Source organism: Panthera pardus, unplaced genomic scaffold, assembly GCF_024362965.1.
Source record: "Panthera pardus isolate Hobbes unplaced genomic scaffold, ASM2436296v1 HiC_scaffold_8, whole genome shotgun sequence".
NCBI lineage: Eukaryota > Metazoa > Chordata > Mammalia > Carnivora > Felidae > Panthera > Panthera pardus.
This window is the reverse complement of record NW_026527013.1, coordinates 108540427-108560092: the sequence shown is the minus strand read 5'-3', so window position 1 is coordinate 108560092 and position 19666 is coordinate 108540427. Positions and strand designations below refer to the sequence as shown.

The 19666-nt window shown below is 36.2% G+C and overlaps 1 protein-coding gene and 1 long non-coding RNA gene across 5 annotated transcripts in view; both read left to right on the top strand.

Moving 5' to 3' along the window:
• CRPPA (CDP-L-ribitol pyrophosphorylase A) overlaps positions 1 to 1729 on the top strand; it is a 321101-nt gene extending 319372 nt beyond the window's left edge. The window contains exon 10 of one of the 2 annotated variants that reach the window (XM_019443506.2): positions 336 to 1729. In XM_019443506.2, the coding sequence (XP_019299051.2) occupies positions 336 to 440 (105 nt within the window). In that variant the 3' untranslated portion in view covers positions 441 to 1729. The remainder of the gene's footprint in view (positions 1 to 335) is intronic. The other variant, XM_019443507.2, reaches the window with a different exon arrangement.
• Positions 1730 to 2984: 1255 nt separating this feature from the next.
• LOC109263772 (uncharacterized) overlaps positions 2985 to 19666 on the top strand; it is a 220655-nt gene continuing 203973 nt past the window's right edge. For all 3 annotated transcript variants that reach the window (XR_008420451.1, XR_002078385.2, XR_008420452.1), the window contains exon 1: positions 2985 to 3982. This is a non-coding gene — a long non-coding RNA (uncharacterized LOC109263772). The remainder of the gene's footprint in view (positions 3983 to 19666) is intronic.

Sequence of the window (19666 nt, the reverse complement as noted above, 5' to 3'; positions counted from 1 at the left end):
GTATAACATGGTGCCTATAGGTAACAATATTTTATGCTTGAAAGTTGCTAAGAGAGTAGATCTTAAATGTTTTCACTACCCTTGTAGTGGTAGCTGTATGAGGTGATGGATTAAGTTTCTTGTAGTAATCATTTCATAATTTATATGTATATTATATCATTACATTGTACACCTTAAACTTATGCAATGTTATCTGTCAGTTATGTCTCTATAAAGCTGATGGAAAAACTAAAAATGAAGAAATATTAAAAAAACTTGAAGTAACTATTAAATTTAATGTGTGACATATTTTTAAAAATTATTATTATCTTTTTTATTTTTTTTTATTTTTTTAGGACGAGCAGAAGCTACAGGAAAGTTTAAGGCAAGGTGCTACGATTATTGCCACCTTAATCAAAGAAAGAAATTCTGGACTTGTTGGTCAGCTCCTGGTAGCATGAAGAACACAAAGATAATTACTTATTGGGTTTTAGAAACATTTATCTAGGTATCTCTGCTGTGCTCCCCTCCCTATTATATGTAGTGGCATGTTTATATTGTCTTTTATGTCTCATAATTGGTGGGATATGATGTTTGGGTTAAAAAAGTGGATCATTGTTTATATCTGTGAAATAAAAATATACTTTTGTGCATGTCAAATATAAATTGAATCAGAAAATAGGTAAATGGAAACTAATTGCTTTCACATAATCTTTGCACAAAAGCATAAAAGATTGAATAGAAATAATGACGGCTGAGGTAATCATCCTCGAAATGAGAATTCAGAAAACAACCATGATCTTATCTCTGTGTTAATTAGCAAATCACATTGTCTTGATACTAATAGATATGACTTAGAATTGTTCTTAATACTAAAATTGTCCTCTTACCATGTGATATTTTGACCTGTATTCTAATTTTCCACACCTTAAAAAATAAATAAAAGAGGAGATAACAGGGAACTCTGGTTGAGATATTTTCACCGTTGGGCCCACATTACTCTAGGTCCATAAAGAAGATGTAATCCTCTCCTACTTTCTGTTTTAAAATTGTCTGTTTTCCTTGGTTTATGAAAAATAATTTTGACTTACTTTGAATGGTCTCTGATTTTTCTGGATACATTTAAAAGAAGACTGGAAATCCTCATGAAAGTGAAATTATTTTGGTCAATCCCAAATTAGTCTTTTTTGAAAAGGAGGGAGTCATTGCATCTTCAAGAATTAAATTATTTTTTGATACAGATACTGCTGTTGTTTAAAATCAAGTTTTCAATCTTTCAAATTGCTCCTGGTATATGCACCTTAAATGTGTAAATGATTTTCCCTAAAACTAAATTTTACAATTATGTACATCCAATCATTAGAGATAACTTTTATTCTATATTTACATTTACTTCATACAAACACATTAGATCAGATTCCAAGACTTAGGTTACATGTGGAAACTATAAAAGCTGCAGGAGATGTTATCAGTTGAAGATCGACTGTGAAATACCTACATTAAGGAATTTCTTCTTAACAAGTTGGATGATTTTCTCTAGTTTTCTCAAGGATCTCTTTTGGTTGGAGAGTTGATGTTTTACATTTCAGTAATGGTAGAATATAATGGACCTGGAGTTATTACTATAATTCATTCTCTTAAATGAAATGTATTGTTTCATTGTAGTTTGGATGTAAATTTCTGGGCTTGCCACTTTTTTCCTCTCTCTCTAGGGATGTTAAGAAATATAAAATAAATGATATAATTCAAATTCTTGAGGATGAAAATATATGGATAATGTGTAGATTTTTGGTTAGAATGCCTATGTCATTGTTAAGGTGGTGGGCTGGCTGTGTTGGGAAAGGTTCACACCTGCACCTTTTTAAGTCTTCAGGTGAAAATGTTTTAAGAATTTGGAAGTGCTTATAAAGGCAAATAGGGAAATGTTTCAGGGTTTTAAAGAGAAAGTGCCTTTGAGTAAAGGCAAGAATCGGCCTATCTATGACACAGCAAAACTATTCTATTGATTGAGTGCTAGTTAAGTTACCTTAGATTCCAACTTATTTATGGACTGTTATGCCAGACGAAAATTTATCTAGGAGCAATGACTGTGAGTTTACCCTAGGCGATTAGAATAGTGTAATGAGGTTTTAGTTAATATTAAATTGTGCATGAAATAATTACCATCATCATCATCACCTTATCATAGCATTCGATCTTTTTCTTTACAGTTTATAAAGTGATTCACAGCTTTGAAAATAATTTAAAGAAGTCTTCTCACATCCTTGACTGCTTAGATGGAACTGGAGGTTCAGGGATCTTTAACTGCCTTGTCCACAGCCATGGGGCTGCGTAGTGACAAAAAGTAGGGATTAAACTCAGGACCACTCATAGTAAGTTTCAAGCTCATCTCCCTGTTTAATCATAATGCTGGCAAAGGACATCCAGCCGAGAAGCTATGGGAAGTAAGCCAGAGGCTCCAACTGTGCATTGGAGGAATGGATAAGGAGGGACAGATCATCCCAATGACCAGAGGAAAGTCCTGAAGCTTTTGGCTTTCTAGCCATCTTTCCAACATAGACTAATTGGTAATTGTAGCTAGAGGTGAAGGGAATGGAGAGAAGTATTAGCCAAGAGAGAAAGATAGACTGGTTGTTTTTATTGTTTAAGAGATCCAGAGGCAAATTTTATAGTTACATTTTCATCACTGCTTCTGTAAACTTAATTACTTTCATGGGAACTGTCTTTTTTTCACTTTATTTTCCCAAATATTGTTAAAAATAATAGTAATTTATGCTTCAGGGGTGTAAAATTGTCCTCTACCTGTGGAAAGTTCTGTGGAAAGACTCTTCTTTCTAAATGTTTGCTAATTGAGTGCAATTTAATTAGCCTTTTAAAGAATTTAACAGTGTGTTCAGTGGTTTGGTTAATGACATACTGGTAAGAGGTATAAATTTTTTAAAACCGCTCAGTTTGAGAGATAACTTGTTGCAAGTATATGAATTTACAGGTAAGAATTAGTAATAGTTTTAAGTGTTAAAGCCATTTTGATGAAGAAAGATTGAATTTTAAAAGTTTAATTCAAAAATAAACAGAATAAATGAAAAATACATATCATGTTGGGCTTTATTAGTGTGGTTTAAAATAAGTCAGAACTGGCTGTGTGAGGTACACAGCCTGGGGTACTGTACCACTTTATATGTTCTTGTACATTTTTAGTTTCAAAATGGTGAAAAATGTACAGATTTTTTTAAATGACAGCAACACACTATTCAAGATTTTCAATATATTCTCTTTATAAAGCAAAATATGTGTTTGATAAATAACTAAGTGGTTGATATTTTAATATCCAATGGCAGTTGTCATTGATATTTAGTGTATATATACATATTTTTAAAACTAACTCAATTACAATTGAATAAATATAACATTTACTCTCAGAAAATAACAGTGATGTTTTATTTTATAGAATTTGAGATCCAGATTTATTATTCTGTAAAATATATTAAAAATGTGCAAAATCAGAAGTCTCAGTTTTTCTTTTTTCTTCTTTCCCTCATATTAAGCAGGTTTCCTAGCAATTAAAATGGCTGCTGAGAATATAAAAGCTATATTCAGTCACAGTGGAATGGAGTACTGTGATTACTTAACAGTGTCTGCATGGGGGTAGTGAATTGAATTTGGTTCAGAAATATTCTTTCTTTCCACTTAGCTTCCATAGGAGGAATATATGTGCACGCCTTGACTTTGGGATTCACCGTGTAAGCTACTCTGACCAGCAGAGTGAGGCACAAGTGGCTTGTGTATGCCTGAGACTAGACTTAAGAGACTTTGCATGTTGCCACTTGCTCCGTTCTGCTCTTGCCCCCACCGTGAGATGAACATGTCCTACCTGGCCTGGTGTCTCCAAAGGAAAACAAAAGCCCAGATCAGCTGATGTCCAGATAATCAACAAATGGATGAAGAGCCCCAGCTGAGAGCAGCAGGGTTCCCCAGGCCAGTTCAGGTGACCTCCACCAGACAGGTGAGCTAAAGCAACGCTCAGTGTTGTTTGCTAATACTATGTTTTGAGACTTTTTATTACACACCAAGTGGTAACCAAGGAAAGAACATCTGTGGCAGTGCATCAGTACGTTTGTCCTCACAAATCTAGGATGTATCTACAGACACACATTTTGCTAAGTAGAATGCTTGTGAGGAGAAATGTTGGTCCCAAAGTACTAGAAGGTCCTGAGGGTTACTTCCTCCCTATTTAATAGTTACTAAAAGAAAAACAGACCTGAAAGTTTTAGAAAAGTTTACAAAAGAAGTTAAACTTTCTTGGGCCTAAAATGATATTGAATTCAAATACAGGCATTTAAAATAATAATAAAAATGACTAACATTTATTGAGTGAGTGCTATGTTCTAGAAATTGTTCTTAGTGCTTTGCATGTATCTTTTTTTTCTTCATAATAACTTTATGTGCCAGGTGGTGTACCAATCTGTTTTACAAAATGAAGAAACCAAGGCATATACATTTCAAATAACTTCTTGAGAGTAAGAGTCACCCAAGCAGCATGTGGGAGAAATGAGGTTCACAAAGGGCTTTCTCACTTTAGAGCTCATATTCCTAAACACAATGACCTGCAATATTACAAAAACATAATACTTTAAGATCTTTTAAAGAATGACTCTCAAAAGAGTCTTCTTTAATAAGAGGGGAAAAAGCTAAGTCCCATTGTCTTTCAGTATTTCTATACTCTTCCTTTCCTTTGCCCATCATCACCCGCAACACATGAACATGCTTTGGAACATCACTGTGTCTGCCTGTGCCATTAAAATTTACAAAGACTAATACTGATGTACAGTTACTATCAATGACATCTCTGAGGGCTCTAAAGTTGTAGGAATTTCCTAGTGGATGTCAGATACACTTGAATAATGAAAAAGCAGAAGTACTTTCCTGATGAACCAGAGGTGCATATAGCTATTTGTGCCTCAGCAACGAGAAGACATGAAAAGAGAAGTAGAAATCCATTTATCATGTTTATAGGAGAAAGGAAAGTCTAGAGAAATGCCAAGGCATGACGAAGTATGAAGTCTTCCCTGGCCATTAGACAGTCCTAAGCACATATGCCAGTATTCGCTTGATGGGCAGTTTTTGGGGTGAATGGTGCTCCGTATAATGAGGTAGACCTGAGCAGAGCCAGATTGTTTTCTCTTACCATCTGAAATATTGGAATCTTTGATTTTTAAAAATGGCTTCACAGCTGAAATGCATTATGTAAATATATTCTGTACTTAGTTGAAGATACTACCAAATACTCTGAGCAGTTCTTAAAACATATGGGTCTATTTAGCAGCATGGATAAAGCTTGACTTGTCAAATGCATTTTTTTTTTTTTTTTTTTTTGGCCAGTTTAACCTTAATTAATCTTTGCAGGGTCTCTTTGAGGTAGGTCTGTATCAGCCTTGTGTTGTGACAGTTGCAAAAAGGCATATGCAGAGATTAAGGCCTCCTGATCACTCCACACACTGAAAGCCAAACTGAGTTTGGGAATCCAGAATTTCTGAGTCTACTGTGGACTGTTTTTCAGGGAATTAGATTACAACTAGGAGGGGGCTGTTCTGTACTTAAGGTTTTAACAAAATCTAAACCTGCATCCAGAATTTTACCTAGAGGCATTCCCTCATTTTTCATTTTGCAAAATTGCACTTGAGCCCAGGGGCAAAAACTTCAACAAGGCACTCTTAGTGATCTTTCTGACCCGAGTGGAGACATGATTTGAGATTCCAGAAGGAAGCCAATTTTGTAAGAATTTCCACTAGTCTGTAGACTATAATAATTGGGTTATTTGGATAAGGTTTGGCAAAGCATCTAGAAGATTAACTGAATGAGGTTTCTGGAGGTTTGCCATTCTGGAGCTATCCATTTTGTTCTTTGTTCTACCTCATTATAAAATGCACTATTGAAATTGGTTGGTTTGTTGGTATGTGAGGTTTTGCTTTCTCCCGCCCCCCCTTCTTATTCTTTGCATCTGAGCCCTTAATTTGGTTGAAAGCAAGCTCTTCAGTCTAAGTGGATAACAAAACATCCCTTTGAGGAGAAGGAAATAGATGATAAAATCTGCATGTTACTAACTTTTTCAATAGTTTGAAGGAATTTCTCTTCCATCCTGTGTGTGTTTTTAAGACCCTGTTAAGTTCATAGTTCCTTTTTTCTTTTCTTGTTTGAATGGAAGATCATTCTCTTGAGTTTTAAAAATGTATTATTGAACTGCCCAGTTCAGGAATTTCGTTGCCTGTTTTACTGAATGGAGGTATGTATGACCTGATAGTAAAAGAATGCTATTCAAAGACATTTCCGCCTGTTTGTTTCTTGGATCAGTGACTGTTCACATAAAATCTGGAAAGAAGCCAAAATGTGTAAACAAATTAAGAATTTTGAGTATCCCAGTGGGAATATCCATAACTTTTACCATGAATCAGGAATTTAAGATAAGTGTAATATGCTTTAATAAGATAGCAGGGCGAAACAACTATAGACCAAATATCCTTGGCTTTAGTTCGAGAATCTTAATGGATATTAAAAGATCTGGTTTAATTGTGCAGTTATACATAACACTACTTTTCCCCAAACTTATATATGTTGCCTAAATTGAATTTAATTTTTATTTCACTAACTTTTAGTTGTTTACTATCAGACAAACTTTCAACTCTGAAGTCACTGCTTTAAATTATTTTGGCCCACCAAATATATAGGATATGTAAATTATTTATCTTTACCCTTGATAATGAATCACCCTCTACCCATCTGCATAAATCTGTGACTACAGTAAATGACACTTTGGTAGACTGGGGGTTTTTCCACTAGTATTTTTTTGATATATATACTCTTCTTCCAACTGTCTCTCTAGCATATGAATTGAAAATTGTGGTCTCTCTAGTTCCTTTCACTTAGAATTAAAACTTAAATGTGAAACTTCCCCCTTAAGAAAGATTACCCTAAGTTTAATTCCTCTTAAACTTTGAAAAGGTTTATCACCATTAGGATATCTCTATTAATTTCATCTTGATATTCTCTCTCCCTCTCTCTCTCTCTCTCTCTCTCTCTCTGTGTGTGTGTGTGTGTGTGTGTGTGTGTGTGCGTGCGTGCGTGCATGTGTGCATGTAGGGAGAGAATGTAGACAAAGAAAAAAATGGATGTATTTTTTCATGTCAACATTTTTTTGAAAGAATTATTCTCAAACAATTGCAGCATGAGCTTGGCCTCTGCACATATAAGAAGAACTTCTAGAGATTAGCATATTAGCTCTCACTGATTTAGCAAAGTTTATCTTAAATAAATTGGGAAAATAGAGAAAATATATTGTACCTACCCATATAACAAATACAAATTTGTATATAGTAATTATGCATAATTAACAATACTGATTGGCAAAGCAGATGCAACACAATTTTTAAGTAATTGTATAGCTTTAATAATAGAGACCTCACTAGCCCCTGATGTAAAATGATTTTACATTATTGTTTTTTAAACTTATGTTATTAAAACATGAACTCATATGGTTTCTGCCAGTGGCTACACTGACTCAAAGTCATACTCCCTACAATTTCATGAATGCTCTAGAATAAGTCCCTCGGTTTCTCTTACTCTTTTCATTGTGTTGCCATGTTGTAACCTCTCCTAATGATGGTCATGAGAAAACCACTCTGGGTCCTGCTGGTTCTAGTCTTAACTGTTCCCATGTGTCCTCCTGTAGCCCCAGAGGAGGGACTGTCCTTGTATCCAGGGTATCAGTCTTGGACGCTCTTCCAGCTCACTCAGAGAGCTTAACCAAGGAGCAATTCTAGGAGGTAGAGGCTGGATGCTCCCTAACATTGTAGTCATCTCTCTGTTGCTGCAGGGATATGTGCTGCTACCAGCGAGAAGCAAATGTAGGTTTTCCAGTCACATCGGGCGTGTCTCCACTGGCTCACTATCAGAAACACTCGATTCCTGGGTGTCTGGTCCCAGTTATTCCTAGACCAGAGAGCAAGCGGTGCCTACCCTCAGCTACATCTTCATTTGAAGGACTGATTTATGTCTTGTCTCCCGATGAGACCCTCTTCAGAGTGGGTGATAGCACTATCATCCCTTCTCTTCAAGAGAAATGCTCAATGTGTCCAACAAGTTCAACATAAAGGAGTGTGAATGTCAGATTTCCTAAAGTCTGGATTTTTTAGTGTTAGCCATGGTTAATTTGCAACACTAAGAAAACGATCTTTTCTTCCCCCAAATACCGTATCTAACTGGGAGAAATATTTTATGAGACTTGACTAAATTAGACAGTTTTACAAAGTAACACAAATGAAGGGCAAAGTATGTAAAATAAAGACTCTGCTTTTTTTTTCTTTATAAAATTGCTGTGATCTTTATTATAGTAGAAGAGGATCTTAGAGACAGTTATTCAGTTATAATTACCATTGAGTTGCATTTTATTCTTCTCCTAATAATTTTTACATATCTGATATAACTTTTATGAGAACTCAGTTATCCATACTTTATAGAAAAGCCTGAGGCTCACAGAGAACACGTGATGTTCCTAAGATCACACAACTCATAAGTGGCACTGCCAGTTTCCAAATCCTGTATTTTTTTTAATTCCCCCTATGCTTCTTGTCATCAATAGGGTCTAAAAGTTATCAGTAAGAAATGTTATAAGTTAGAATAAGAAATGACAAAGGATAAATGTGGTTATCAGTGTAGCTTTTGAGAGTCTACTTGATCAGTTGGGTTTAAGTTTTTGTTTCTATCCTCATTACTTTGTGGGCTTCAGGCCAGCTGTCAGAGATAGTCGTTAACAACAGAGGTGTATTTCCTGGTCAGTAAAGTGAGAACGCCAGAGCAGACCAAATGCTGGTCCCTAATTATTGAGTGTCTCTTATGTTCAAGACCTCTAGGTGCTGTGGAAATTGTATAAAGAGATGAAAGGCAGGATTCCTATTCTCCTTGAAATGTTTTTTTTTTTTCCTGGAAAAGTGAGAAAAACAAATGAAAATTATGACTATGGAAAGTGATACAGTAAAAGTGAAATAAGTGGTATCATTAGGTATTGACGGGTTCAGAGGAGAGAAATTCGAGCATTTGAGGTAGAGGCTTCTCTGTCTTATTGTGGCCCTAGTCTTGATGATTTCACTTAGGCTCTTACTAAATTCTTTCCCTGGGCTTTCACATAAGGCAGCACATCCTCCTTTGCCGGTATTCGTGTAGCACCGGTGGATACCTTCACTTTCTGATTACATATTTTATTGAAATGTTCTTTTTATACATCTCTGTCCACTTTGAAGATGTAATCTCCTTGAGGCTAAGCATGAAAGTTTTACCTATCTGGCTAATTTCAGTTTTCATTAAATGTAACAGTAACCTGTAAAGTAAGGTCCCTTTCAGGCATGAAATTTAATTTCAGACTCTCAACAGTATCAACACCCTTTAATTAAGCCTTTATCTGCTGGGATATAAACCCTTGAGAAATGTACAGTCTTGTTTAGCAAGAGAGATGGAATACATAGATGAAGTGATATCTAGGAATCCATCGGAGCCTATGTAACGTGTTGGAATCTTCAATTCATAAATTCATGTGTCTACAAAACCTATTTTTAAAAAAATCAGTTTATCTGTGATTTCAAGCCCCAGTCCTCGGGGGTTAGGCTGGAAGTCAACCTCAGGCATCGTTCAGGGTCTTCTCTCATGGATGTTGGAAGACCCTGGGTGTCAAGCATCAGAGCATCATAACTGTCCCTCTCATTCTCAGCTGTTAGTCCTCACTGTCCTCACAGGGTCATCACCCCCTTCTCCATCTCCAGATCTCTCTTTTTTTCTCTTCTGGCCTCGAAGTTCCTTCCTCTCTTCCCCTTACCCAAGGATCATTAGTAATTCTAATGGAGTTTGACTTTTACACCAGAACGAGCTGCACCAGTAAGTTTAGGTTCTTCTTGCTTTCCCCCTTTCCGAAATCCCCGCAGCAAGGAACCACAAAGCCAGGCTACTATCTGTAAGTGTAAGTATGAGCAAAAAGTACAAAGAGCAAAAGACAAACGAATTACTCAAGTAATCCTGGCTACCGTATATTAAGCATTAAATGAGGGATGCCGATGACGAATGCCACGCGTCGCAGCGCATTTTTCTGATGTCTCGCAAACCCCTGCCACACCCAACGGATATCACGTGAACCGCCAACTGCTTACTGAACAACACTTTTATCCTTGGACTTATTACTATTTAGTTAAACTTCAAACAAAAACAAAAACCTGAAGTTCTGTTGTCCTCCTCAGGGACATTCCTCTTTGGGAGGTTTGGGTCCTTTGGTATCACCTTATCCCACAGTTGTTCCTTATGCAACTTGCGTATCTTTCTTTGAATTATCCATCACATCTAGGCTCTCTCTTTTATTTCTGTCGTCCTTTTGGCTTGTGTCCTCATCGCTAGCAGCTACTCGTGCCTTATATGCCACACAAGGCAGGAAACCACTTACCATTTCCTGATCACACCGTTCTTTTGCCTTGCACCTTTGAACACACTCTTACTGCCTGGCATGCTCTATTCTTAGATCTTTTTATACACATTTGAATCACTCTTCTGCATCTATACTTATGTAGTACTGACCCACCACTCCAAAACTTACAGTATTTTAACACTAGACAACTTAAAAATAGAGGACACGTTTTATACGTCTCTCTTTTCTTTGAAATTAGAATAGTGAATGTTGGTTTCAGGTATAAAGAAGTTCGGCAGGCAGGCATACTTAATACTGAGTAAGCCTCCCAGATTTTCTTTCCCTTCAATAAGCCACATAGATGATGCTGTCCTCATTCTGAATTACTGACCCACCATCCTCAGGAACGCTCTACCTACTTTTTCTAGCAAGCAAATCCACCATTTGTCTTTCACTAGGACCCATCATCTTAGTCCACCTGTCTGTTTCCTGTCTGGTTCTATCCTTTAGGGCAAAACGTAGCTGCAGTGGAATTAGACATCTTGCCTTCCTGAGCGCACGCCGGCTGTGCACTTTGACTCTTGCTCTTATCAGAAACATGTCACCTGTCCACTGTTGATTCGATCCCCATCCTTCCTACCAGATTAATTCCTGTTTCTGTTCTATTAGCATACCTTCCCTGACCTCTCCATTCTTATGGTACTTACAAGGTGCAAATTCATGACAATTCACATGCAGAGTCAGGTATGCTTATTTGTATAGCATTTTTTTTTCTCCTCAGTTTGAGGACAAACACCATATCTCAATTTATAATTGGCTGCTCTACAAACCCTAGATATGCTTTGAATATGCAATGAGCATTTCATAGACATGTAGAACACTGACTTGCTAGGGATTAATCATGGAATGGTCATTTCATTTGCAACTGTGGCAGAAGTAACTTTTATTACCAGCTATTTCAGGTACCGCATTAGATACTTTATGTGCTGACATTTAATTTCACCTAATGGAGAATACATGTTCTGGTGTGTAAAACAAACAGTCCAGCTTTTGCATAATATAAGCTATTTCTTTTTATAATTTTACTTCTTAGGTCCTATTATGGTGGTGTCTATATGATTTTTAAAAGAGAGTGCTTCAATGTTGAGGAATTTAACAACATTCTCATACAAGGAAAAGGAAAAGAGCAGGAAGGAAGTCAGTTGTCAAAATCATTTATGAGTGGCCCCTGAACATCTGATCAGTTGTGCACTCTCATGAAAAATGCTTAAAGTCCTCGATACCTGGCATTTGTAACAGGCTTTTAAAGCCCAGTCTCCTTTGATGTTTACTTTTTACTTCACTCTTTTCTGAAGGTATACAAATAATTCAAACAAGCTCTTGAAATCGTTTTATATATGTGCTGCTTTAATGGAAGCTAAGCTCCACCTGGTGGTAGAATTTGCTATTGTTTTGAACTCAATGTACACCGATCATTTCATTAGTAATAACGAATTCAATATACATCTTTCTATCTCTATATATGCATGCATGCATACATACAGTAGTGTGTGCATGTGTGTGTGTTTTTCAGTCTTTCCTCTGTCACAAAAGTTGTGAGATGCTCTTGTTACTTATTTTACTGGCACTGACATTTAAAACAGGGCATTTAGCACTGTATGATTTTAAATGTTTTATGATGCTCAGGCTCTCAGCATTGACCATAGTGATTTTATGGTGGAAGTCACAGACCAAATCTTTTCTCCCACCCATGTCTCATATTGTTCTTTCAAAGGATTTGATTTATGCTTTGATATAAAGACTCTTATAGTTCATATGATATCATACAAACAACATGGAGAAGTGTTTGAAGATATTAAGTCATATTTTCATGCTGGAATAGCTCAACCCTTTACTCATTACACAACTGTGTTCTGTCTCACAAGCATGAGAGAGGATTATTATCTATACCTCATACATTGAGTGATGTTGGGTAGCATTTAGCTTTATAAGGACTAGAAAATCCTTCAGAGTTTATGAACTGGAAGCCCTTTGGCTGGATTTAACCCATGGGTATGGGTTTTTTTTTTTTCATATTTGTATTAAAATTTAAAAGAGTTACCCATGTTTGAAAGTTGGAAAATGTCATTATAAAAATGTAGCTATCTAGCAATAAGGGACTTTTTAATTAATTAATTTATTTTTTGCAAGGCAAGTAAACTCAATGTGAGCAACAGTTACTCCTTTTTAGTTGGGGTACATGTTCTAATTTTCCATAAGCCCACTACTCCTTCATGCTCATACTCTGTATCCTCATCATTATTGGCTGGCTTCTATAGGTATTAGTATTTGTGACCATTGTTGTTGTTCTGTGATGCTTCTCTGAGAAATTTATAGTCTAGTCGAAGGAGAAAATAAAGAAAGGTGGGTCAGTAACTATCAAAACCATGAAGGAAGCAATTCATATGAAAGTAAAGAATTGCTTTCTCTCAGATTTAACACATAGCCTCAGCAGTGGAATAGGTGTGCTTCATATGTACAAGATTTGAAAAGAAGAAGTACTTTCCCTAATGACTAGCTGACACAAATTTTAAAGGTTTCATTTTCTTTAAAGCACAAACTCCTGGGCTGGGAAGTATCCAAAGCTATATTATTTATTTTCATGTTGAGATTATTTTAGTTGTTTTAGGCCCCCTCAGATCCAAATGTTTATTTCACAAAGGGAACTGGACTCCAGACAGAGTGGCTTTGACAAAGGCACACGAGTCCTCTGTTGAAGATTTAAGGCTAAAATCTAAGCTCCCACATAAATATATGTACCTTTTCCACCCAATCAAATCATGTCCTGAACAATTATTTTTATTACTAAGCCAGTTGCCCAGCCTTCCAAACCTGGTCCCCCTCTGAGGATGTTAAATACTTGATGCCCCACCACTTTTTTGATTTTCATTTTGCATCTCCCTTTAAAGGGAGCACCTCTTCTGTGACTAATAATTACCATGTTACAACCATCCTCACTAGTTGTGGCCAGAAAACCAATGGTCACCAAAGATGTTTACATTGTAAACCATATAACTCATGCATGTATTATGTCACATGGCAGAAGAAAATTAGGATTGAAGATGAAATTAAGGTTTTTAAAGGTTTTTATTTAAAGTCGACTTTAAATATGTTACACTACATGAAATGGATGGGCCCAATAATCATGATGCGACACTGCTGGCTACTGAAGTGTTCTTCTTAGGGAAGGAGGAGCCACAGAACAAGGCAGGCAGATGTACTTTAGAAGCTAGATTAAGGTAAGGAAACAGATTGGCCCCTTGAGCCTCGAGAAACATAGCCCTCTAACACCTTCATTTAAGCTCTTGGAGATTCATGTTGAAATTCAGGCCTACAGGACTGGAGGGTAATAAATTTGTGTCATTTTAACGCACAAAGTTCGTGGTAATTTACGACAGCAACAATGAGAAACTAATATACCAGCAAAGAAGTTTTGGCTGAAGTTTGCTCTCTGAAATTTTTGTCATGAAAAGAAAATATTTTCAAAGGTAGTCATGATTTTTATTTTTATTTTATTATTTTTTTAACTCGTAATTTTTAGAACAACGCAAAATTCTTACCATCTCTTGTTCTCCTCTTCCCTACCTTGTCTCGAGAATCACTGTTCTAAGCCATTCCTACCCCTATGTAGCAGAGAGAGAAGGTTTGATTAAAGACTTATGTTATTCCAGTGTGGCAGGGCAATGGGACTTCGCAGGTAGGAGACATATGGTAAAAAGAACTAGCAATAGGTAGAAGGTATCAAAAGATAAACTTTCTTTTTATTTTCCCCAAGAGTCCCATCGTCTGTTCATAGATTACTTCAATTTAAAAATGACATATGGACAAATTCTAAAATAATACTGGTGATTTGGCCACAGTTTAGTTTATCTAATGTTGGAAAGGCCACAGCCAAGTAGTGCTATAGACACAAGGGACTCTTTGATTCAAGTTCATGGCACACAGATTTTGGGGAAAGTAAATGGAAAGGGTTGAGAGGGAAGTGTAGTTGCTCTTGCGTGAAGAATTAGGAATTCAATGCGAAAGCTTAGACATCAGAATATTGAGAGTCTGTCAATAGAAATGGATTTAAGCACACATGAAGTATTTCTATGTAAATCAATTGCAGAATGTTCTCTCTCATTTGAAAATGCACTTAGAGCAAAAAGGAAATTTGTATCAATACTCTTTGGGGTTTATGATTGAAATAGTGCTTAGAAAATAAAAACATAAATTCGTGTAGCTCTCTGAATGCTCCTGCAGCTGACTTCCTTGAGAATAGAGAATGTGTTTTTAATTATGATCACTCTGGCCACTCTGTCACTGTTTCTCCTGAGATGCGTGATGTTTGTTAGGAACTTTTTTTTATTTTTTCTATTGCCTTTAAACCAGAGAACTGCTGACATTTTGCAGTGCACTAAAACAGTGATGGTTTATATTTTTTTCCATGGTAGTATGGCACAGTAAGAACATTTTGTGGCTTATATGATATTATTGATGGATACATTGGCTGTCAAGTATATTTCGGTCAATGATGCATTTACATGTAATCAAGGAACATAGAAGACAGTCAAGCCCCCAGACCCAATATTCATGCAAGTAGTCCTCGTAGTAGACCACTTCTTAGAATCATATGCCAGATTTACAAGAAAGTGGGTGATAACTATAAAACATTTAAATAACTAATAACATCAACTAAATAGGCCAGAAAGCCATGACACCTTAAAATAAATAAATCACTTCTATAGAACAATAGGCTTACTTCCTTCTTTATCACCTGTGAATGATGAAAACTCCTCTCTTTATCTCCACTTAGTTGTCCCTATGGTTTTCTTTCACGTAATAATTAGAATTCTTAATACGTATTACAGTATCAATTCACAGATAAAATATCTGTTAAGAGGTTTCTCGCCTTAGCTTTATAACTTTTCATAATGTATTTTCTGGAAGTACAACAAACTTGCATTACTTAGGATCACACTAATTTCACTCACAATCTTGATATTCCTGTCATTAAGCATAACACCGAATATAGAGTTGCTGTCCAATATGAGTAAATGAACTAATCAATAAATCTGTCTTTTCATTTTATTGGCACTTTCTGATTTATCCAATATATCCCAGCTAGTCTCTGTTTTGCCCAGGGATTCCGGGTACAATTTCTGCAAGCCCAAGGTAGTTCTAGATTTTAAAGATAAATGTTTTCAGTATGGTATTCAAATGTTAGACAATTTTGTAATCTAGTGCTTAGTCAAAAAAATAAATTCTCTTGCCACATAGCAGGGAAATCTCATTGAGAGAGCATGTTTGTCTCCAAATGGCAATTTCTAAGGGATTTGTAAAGGTTTTTGTCTGATTTTCCCCATAGTAGTTGATATTTGAGAGCCTACTTGTCCCCATTCCCATTCCTTGCATATTCATCCTTATGTAAGGACCTGTGTAGAGGTTTTTAAAATCCCTAGTGCTAAGATTCTTACACTTGAGTATCCGTACAGAAATCAGCAGTTATCTTGTTAAATACATAGTTTATCAGGCAACATTCCTAGAATTCATACTGAATAGGTCTTGGATTACATCTTGGAAATTGTGTTTGTAAAAACTGCAGGTGGATGTTGTAGTGGATATCCCAGGCCATACTTGGAGAAACGTTGCCTTAGATTACTCTGTACCCTTGTGTGGTTGTACAAACATCAGTGTGTGCCCACAGTATCCAGTCTACCAAGTCGTTCCCTACCATCTAGTTGTCCATATCCCAGCACCTCTCCTCTGCCTCACCTGCTCCCTCACCCTTGCAATTATGTAAGTTATGTAACAACCTGCCTGCCAAGGTTTTCCCCACCATGACCCACCCTAAGACCTGTCCTAATTCTCATTGCTCTCCCTAGTTGTCATAGACTCTGAGTCTGGAGTTCTCTCTTGTCCAGCAAGAGAGAACGCAGGATTAAAATGCAAAAGAGGCTAATGTCCGGGAGGAGACAACAGCCTCAAGTAAGGATATTTGATATTTGATATTTTTTATTATGGAGCAGAAGGCTTGCAGGCCTGAGGGCGGGCACAAAGAGACAATGAAACGGTGAGAAGTTAACTCCTGTCAGTGGGGAAAAGGGTGTTTTGAAGATATGCGGTGTTAGGGGTTTGGGTCAGTACAAAACAAAATCCTGGCCCTGGGCAGAAGGTTCTTTATAACAGACATGAGCCCCACCTCTGTTAACCTAAACTGGCCTAGGGGATAAGAAAGACAGAGCAGGCTACCTCAGATTCAACAAGGCACCTTTCTTTTGCTAATTTGCTCTGGGCACCTTCTCCCTGCTTCCTCTACACATCTGTTTACCTATTTTGGTCCTTGCTTCTTGTAAAAGCAACTTTCTGCTATTGTACTAAGTTGGAGGGGGAGCGTTTCTGCTCTGAATACCTAATCCTGTTTACCCCATTTTTGATGCTTTCATCCTGAGGCTTTTGTATTCCCATATATTTGACCTTTGCACTGATTACCTAATCTTGGATGCATACATTCTGTGGCTTTCTATTTTGTATGCCTTGTTAACCCATAGGTGCAATCTCAGGGAGTTCCTAAGCTTATTCCTGACACCTAGTTTCCTAAAACAGTTCCATGAGCAGCAGATTCCCTGAAAAGCAGGTTAATCTATAATGTGGTATAAATGGGAATTAGTACCTATTGGTGACCCCAAGCATTGAACCTGGGGATACAATTTCATCAACAGAAAGCCTGACGTAAGCATTTATTCAGTTGTAGGTTCTGTGTCAGCTCAGAGGGGCAAAAGGGCAGGGGGATTTTCCTGCTCAAGGGGCGTACAACATAATGGTGGGAATTTCCATGTGAAATCTTTGAAACTGGGGAACTGAATTTGAGTAAATGTAGGATACGTATGGCTTAAGTTCCTTTACTGTGTGACTAAATCCTGTTATTTCACACATTTTTACTCTCCCTTTGGACTGTAAGTCCCCCGAGGTCTTTTAGGTTCTACACACACCCCCTCTACTATTGTGGATTAATAAAAATAATAAGGCACACTACCTTTTCCACCTAATAGAAATTAATCTTGTAGTTTCATATAAAGTGAAAGGAATATTTTTTAAAAACTTAAAAATTTATTGGACATATTTGTCCTCATAAACTATTTGGTCTTGGGTATAATACTCAGTTTGGAATATTACGGGCAACAGTATTATATAGTGGCAAGTAAAATAACCCTGTGAAGGTTGTGATTTTACAGATTATTAATAGGGCATTCTTACTTTGTTACTCCTGCCTGAGACGATGTATTTTTTAAATGACTTCTTAACACTACTGTTGCACTTGTTTAGTATCTGCTGTGACAGTGAGCCACTTTCTAAATATACTTGAAGATGGGAAAAATGGAAAAGAGGGTATACTTTTCCCAGTTTCTTCAAGAGGTCCAAAAAGACCTCTTGTTAACCCCTTGTTACAAAGACTGTAATTTGGACTCAAACATAACTTGATGACAGTAGTTCCCCTAAAATAGAAACAGTAGCTTTCTTGAGGGGGTGAAACAGAACAGACAAGAAGCAGTTCCTGCTTCCCAGGAGCTGTTGACTAGACAATCTGCAAAGACCCTCCCCATTCAGGATCATGAGAATCCTGGAGCTCAGTGTATTGCAGTGTGCAGGGAGGGTGCTGAACTTTCCATTTAAAAAATGCCCACTAGAGGGAGTATAACATCATAAATACTTCCTTTCAGTTGCCTTGTTTCTGGTAAGCAGTAGAAAAGCAAGATTGAAGTTCAAATACCTAGAATTTACTTCATACTCTATTAATATTTTTCTTATTGAAATCTTAAGGAATATTCTGATAAGCAAAGACATTTTGTCCTAAGAAAATTTAGTGTAGTATACACTAATAGAACATTAGTATTTTCATTATATACGTGAAAAGTTCAGAATTTAAAATCATTGTGTGGACAGAGAATCCACACAATTATATTGCCTATCACCATGAAACATCTTGGTTCTATACTGAGTATGTATCACCAAATTTTGTTAGGTTTGTTGTTGCCTTTTTTATTTGCCATGGATATGATTCCAGTGTTTACCTGTAAGCCTGCTACCGCTTTCTATGAGCTCTTTCCTAGACATTTAAGATAAACTTTTCCACTGGAGAACTGGTTTGATTATACAGTTAAAAAATCAAATGTTGAATTCTTAAAAAACATCTTCCTGTCTTAGGAAAATTAAAAATGGAAATTGCTCAAGGATAAAAAGTACTACTCATTCCCATATGGATGGTTCTACATTTACCTCTTATTTTCTCATATTTCTGTTAAAATTTCTTACATTTTTCCAAGTTCTTGTAAGTAATTTGAAATACAGTTTAAATTTTGACATAAGTTGCCAAGTTCTGTTTTGAACTTTTAATTTTTGAATATTTGGAGAAAAAATCAAAATAATTTATAATCTGTTTTGAAGCACTGAACATTAAAACATGATTTTAAAAGTTAAAGGTAAATTGTTTCTCAAAAACTAAGATGATATTAGCTTTTTATTGCTTAAATATATTTTAAACTGGAATTTACATCATTCTTATCAAAGGAAAAAAAGCACATGTATATTATTTCAAATATCTTTTAATGCAAGAAGTTAATTTCTTAGGATGTTAACTATTTGAAAAACATATTCAACTGATTTTCTTTATCAGTTACCTTCCTGTCAGCATCAGTAGTCAAAAAAGAATTTTCCCCTAACCTCTCAGTTCACTGAAAATTATTACTTTATTTAGACCGAATTTAAAAATGTTTCTTTTCCATTGCAATAAAAAAAAAATACCACCACTTTGCAAATGATGCGTCAGTGTGGAAATAGCTAAGTTATTTTGACTTTATATTGCCTTTTAATAAGTTATTTGGGGCAAGGGTGACTTCTTAATCTCTTGATCTGCTCTTTTGTTCCTTTCTTAAATTTGCTTCTGCTCGCCTCAGTGATTCTGTCTCTGGGTGGACTCCTTCATTACTTCATTTGTAAATAAAATCAGTCTCCAACCTTCTTCACAAGTCACTTTTATTTACTTTTATTTATGTTTAGAAAAGGCTAGTATGGAATTAATACATGTCGTAAACAATCAAACATACGTAAATGGTACTAAAGGACAAAAGTTAAAAGGTAATTTTTTTCTCTGTCTCTAAGGTTTTGCTATCTTTCTGTGCAGTTTGTATCTTCCCAGATATGTTCTAGCACATGCTCTTCTGCATATGTACACAT